General features: G+C 43.9%; 1 protein-coding gene across 1 annotated transcript; it reads right to left on the reverse strand.

The window, feature by feature from the left end:
* Positions 1-68: 68 nt before the first annotated feature.
* Positions 69-3,941, reverse strand: GLOD4 (glyoxalase domain containing 4). The gene is made up of 8 exons (XM_057371922.1): positions 3,860-3,941; positions 3,101-3,221; positions 2,559-2,703; positions 2,253-2,389; positions 1,721-1,807; positions 1,466-1,579; positions 1,298-1,384; positions 69-1,032 (listed from the first exon to the last, which is right to left on the reverse strand). Exons 2-8 carry the CDS (start codon positions 3,191-3,193, stop codon positions 967-969), a joined length of 729 nt encoding a protein of 242 aa, XP_057227905.1. The 5' UTR covers positions 3,194-3,221; positions 3,860-3,941; the 3' UTR covers positions 69-966.
* Between the last annotated feature and the right edge of the window lie 26 nt (positions 3,942-3,967).

Here is a 3,967-nt window from a genome sequence, read left to right on the forward strand (position 1 = left end):
TAGGTGCCCAACGCTGGTGATTGTGCCTCATTTTCTCGGCGAAACTTAAATGAATTTCATGATGAAAACCTGATTTAAGGCATTTAATGTAAGATTTCATCAAGARAATGATAAGCCAGGGAGCACACCTGGCACGGACAATGCCAGGAATGCCTCCCTGTATTCCCAACTTTTATTCCACCAGCCAGAGGAGACTTCATTCCAGCAGAATAAACCCTGAACTGTTATTTCCAAAGGCAGTTTCTCACCAAAAGCTCATTGCAAAACTCACTTCAAGCTGCCCCCTGGCACCTCAGCAGACAGTGCAGCWACAAACCACAAAACACAGCCTCAGCTCCCTCCTGGAATGTGGAAATCTCCTTGGGAAGGGGTGGAAACCACCCCTGCAATAACAGRATCCCAGTGAGAAACACAGCACAGGCTTCTGGAGTGCAAATTTCACCTTGAGAGCTGGGGAAACACCTTGGAATGAAAATAAGGATATTCACATGGCTTGGCAAAATAATTTCWTTGTTCCCAATAAAGGGATGCATTCCCTGTTCCCTGCTCCAGTTCAGGGGTTGCAGCCACAGCTACCTCAAAATCTCCTCTCCAGCCTGAAAATTAAAGGAYAGTTAAAGCAATTTAATCAGAAAATTAATTAATTAGAAAATAATGTATCTATTAAGCTTTCTTTCAAGCATAACAACAACACAGAAATGTGAGGTTTTCTCGACTGACGACCCCTGGTTTTGAAGCCAAAGACTCTGCCTGCTCCTTTGCTGCACAGCCCCATTTTTTTGGAAGGAGGAGATGTGATTTGCTGGGAAGGCGAGAGCAGCAGCCAGAGACATTGGCTCAAATCAAACCACCACAGCACATCCCAGAACCCTCAGATCAGGAGGGCAGGGCAACACTTTAACCAGGATTGGCATTTTCTTGGAAGAAATCCAAGGCACGGAGGAGCAGCCCAGTCCATTCCTGCAGCTAAGCCGAAACCTTCTTCCTGTTGTGATCAGCAAACCACTTGTCACTCTTGTCTGCAGCCATGGCCTGCACAAAGACAGTGGGAGTGTGGTCAGAACATGAGGAAAGCTCTCTGGAGGGAGAAATTATTTTTTAGCTACTGATAAGGAGAACAAACCATGGAAAAAAATATTCTCTGCCACGGTAAATAATGCAAACCATGCCCCAGTGAGCTTTGAAAACTGATCTATTTTTCTTACCAATTTGCTTCTAAATAAAACTCAGCTTGGAATGAAAATTGGATTCTACAGATATCTCTGATCAGAAAGAAAATGAGTCTGCAGTCACTTACATCATCCAACAGCTTGCCACCGTTAGGGTCCACCTTGGACAGCTCTCTGAAAGCTTCATCTCCCACAAAACAGATTTCATGGCCATCCTGAACGGGAGCAGCTCAGTTATAACAAACAGCAGAGAGCAATTTAAACCAAATTTAATAATTGTTTTCAGTATTACTCACAGGATCAGCCAGAATGACCACYTGCACCGTGGCTTTGCCCGGCGTGTCCAAACTGACCAGAGGCGTCAGAATTTTCTGGTTCTCCTTTTTCATCAGGGCTTCGATGTTTGGCAGCTTAAAACAGAAAACAAACCAAAATCACCTCACTGCAAGAAAAATAAACAAACTATCTGCTCAGAGATATTTTGTTAACATTGAACATTGATTTCCTCAGCTCTGGAGAAAGGAAAGGGGTGCTGGAGGTGTGGCTGTTACCTCTTCCTTGGCGCAGGAGAAGGCRATGCGCCCGAACGCTGTCCCGTGGTCCACTGCCCCTCCAACAGCCTTCAGCTCCAGCTTGCACTAAAACAGCAAAAAAAAAACCAACCTGGCTTGTAAGGACACTGCTCTCAGGCTGCAGCTTTTTGTCCAGGTTGTGGGTGATTCCAAAATGCCCCCCTGAGACATTTCCCAACAAGCCAGAATCACCAGAGCAAACCACAGACTTTGTGAGATTTGTAATAAACCCTTATTTTCTCTTTTGCATTTATTCCYTCCCTGCTGTTTTCTTCCACTGAGCAGTGGAAGTAGCCATATAAAGATGGGTAGGAGGAGCCACTTTGGTTTTCCATCGGAATAACTGGAACAGATTTTTTGGATTGGATTTTTTTAAAAACGCAGTTGAGTGTACACAAACTTCAACTGAAACACTCCTAATTAAGTGCACAGTTGCTTTAATTAAGACCCTTTTTYCTTTTAAGTTTCTCATGAAACAGAAGCTCCAGTGGTGAGTTTTCCAAGGACTGACCTGATTATCAGCATAGCCCAGCAAAGCCCTTTGTTTCTCCTCATCCTTCTCGTATATCTTCATCCCAAGCAAACCAGACCAGTAGCTCACAGACTTCTGCAGGTTTGAGACACCCAGGGTTACCTTYAACACAGGATCTTGAGGATTGCAATAATTGGGAATTAGTCACAAGGTTTAAATGCAGTTTTACACTCTGGAGAAGCAGCAAAGAAATTATAAAAAGTTGCTCAGTTTCACAAAATGCCATCAAAATAAATACAAAACACAATATCCCACTGGAAACACCCTCAGGAGTGAATGTTTCACCTTGCTTGGGCKGTTCCTTGTCTTCCAGGTAGAATTTGTATCCTCCTGGGGCTTCAGCTTCAAAGACACCAGAGGTGACTTCTTTGAGGGGCCACCCCATCTTCTTGGCGTTGCTCACAGCCTGGCTGGACACCAGAGTGATGCCCTAAGGAAGACACGACAAAATCCATGGAGACATCACCCATTTTCATGCATGAAACACGAGATCTGTCTGCTGCCAGCTACCAAATCATAAAAAACTGAGTAATAATAAATAAAAAGAGCATTTTCCTAMAGCAGGATCCTCCCTAGCTCAGCAYTCCATGTTGGATCTSCACACACAGCTCAAGAATTGCYTTCKGGACACTAAATGAACACAAATCAGCTCTGGTTTCTGCTCTTCCAACTCAGARACAACCACAAAAGCAAGACTGAAGTGTTTCAGGGACCAAACCAGCATAAAAAAAAAGCAGCTGGTACAACCCACATGACAAACAGGCTCCTAATTATTAAAGYAGATAATCTTATCACGGGAAGGTTTGGCTGCTTGGAGGGGAACTCACCAGGAAGTCGTTGCCCAGGCGATATTCTCMAATGCCATAATTGTAAGTCAGCTCTGCAACAAAGTGATTGTCCTCTGGTCCATAGCCCACCATGGTCTTGCTCCATTTGCCATCATAAGGGCTGCAATACCCAGATTATCTTTATTTTARTGTCGTGAGTATTAAAAACAACCATCGAGAACTGCAGGTATTTCTGCTTCAAGGAGGAATTGCATTTCTAGAGTGAAATAATGACATTTTTGACCCCGGGCTGCCGTTCATGGCCATGTGATAACAGCAATTCTGCCTCATTAACAGCTCCTGTTCTAAGAGCASAGACTGCTCATTAGCAGCAATTACATAATCACTTCCTTATTGCTAAGTAGGAAAGGGCACCAAACTTTCCTACTAAGGTTCCTTCCATTTCAGAAAGAAAGGCTTTCYCCTATTTCTTCTTTCCTTCATTCTTTTGTCTTCACAAAAGCTTTTGGGGCTACCAGGAGGGATTTTTAACTTGAGAACCTCAACAGTGCCACGTCTGTGTAATAATCAGTGCAACTGAATGTAGCTCATGCTAAACTTAGAAATAATTTGATATAGTTGAGTATCAGTCTATACATGTGTCATACAGGAATATTTATGTYCAGTAAGCATCACRCCTACACAGAATRGGGTTGGTTCCAAKGGAATCAATTTAATAAGAAACAAARCAAACCCTATTTTACAAAGAAATAACAGTTGGTATTTCTGACGGGCAGTCAGGGCAGGCAGGGCACTCACCCGTTGCAGCTGGCCTTGCAGCCCTCCTCGAACTCCTCGTGCCTCAGCACCTTSAGAATCACAGAACRCTTTGGGTTGGGAGGGGACCTTGAGAATCACCTCGTCCCA

Source organism: Malurus melanocephalus, unplaced genomic scaffold (genome assembly GCF_030028575.1).
Source record: "Malurus melanocephalus ecotype Western Australia unplaced genomic scaffold, MMel_1.1 scaffold_162, whole genome shotgun sequence".
NCBI lineage: Eukaryota > Metazoa > Chordata > Aves > Passeriformes > Maluridae > Malurus > Malurus melanocephalus.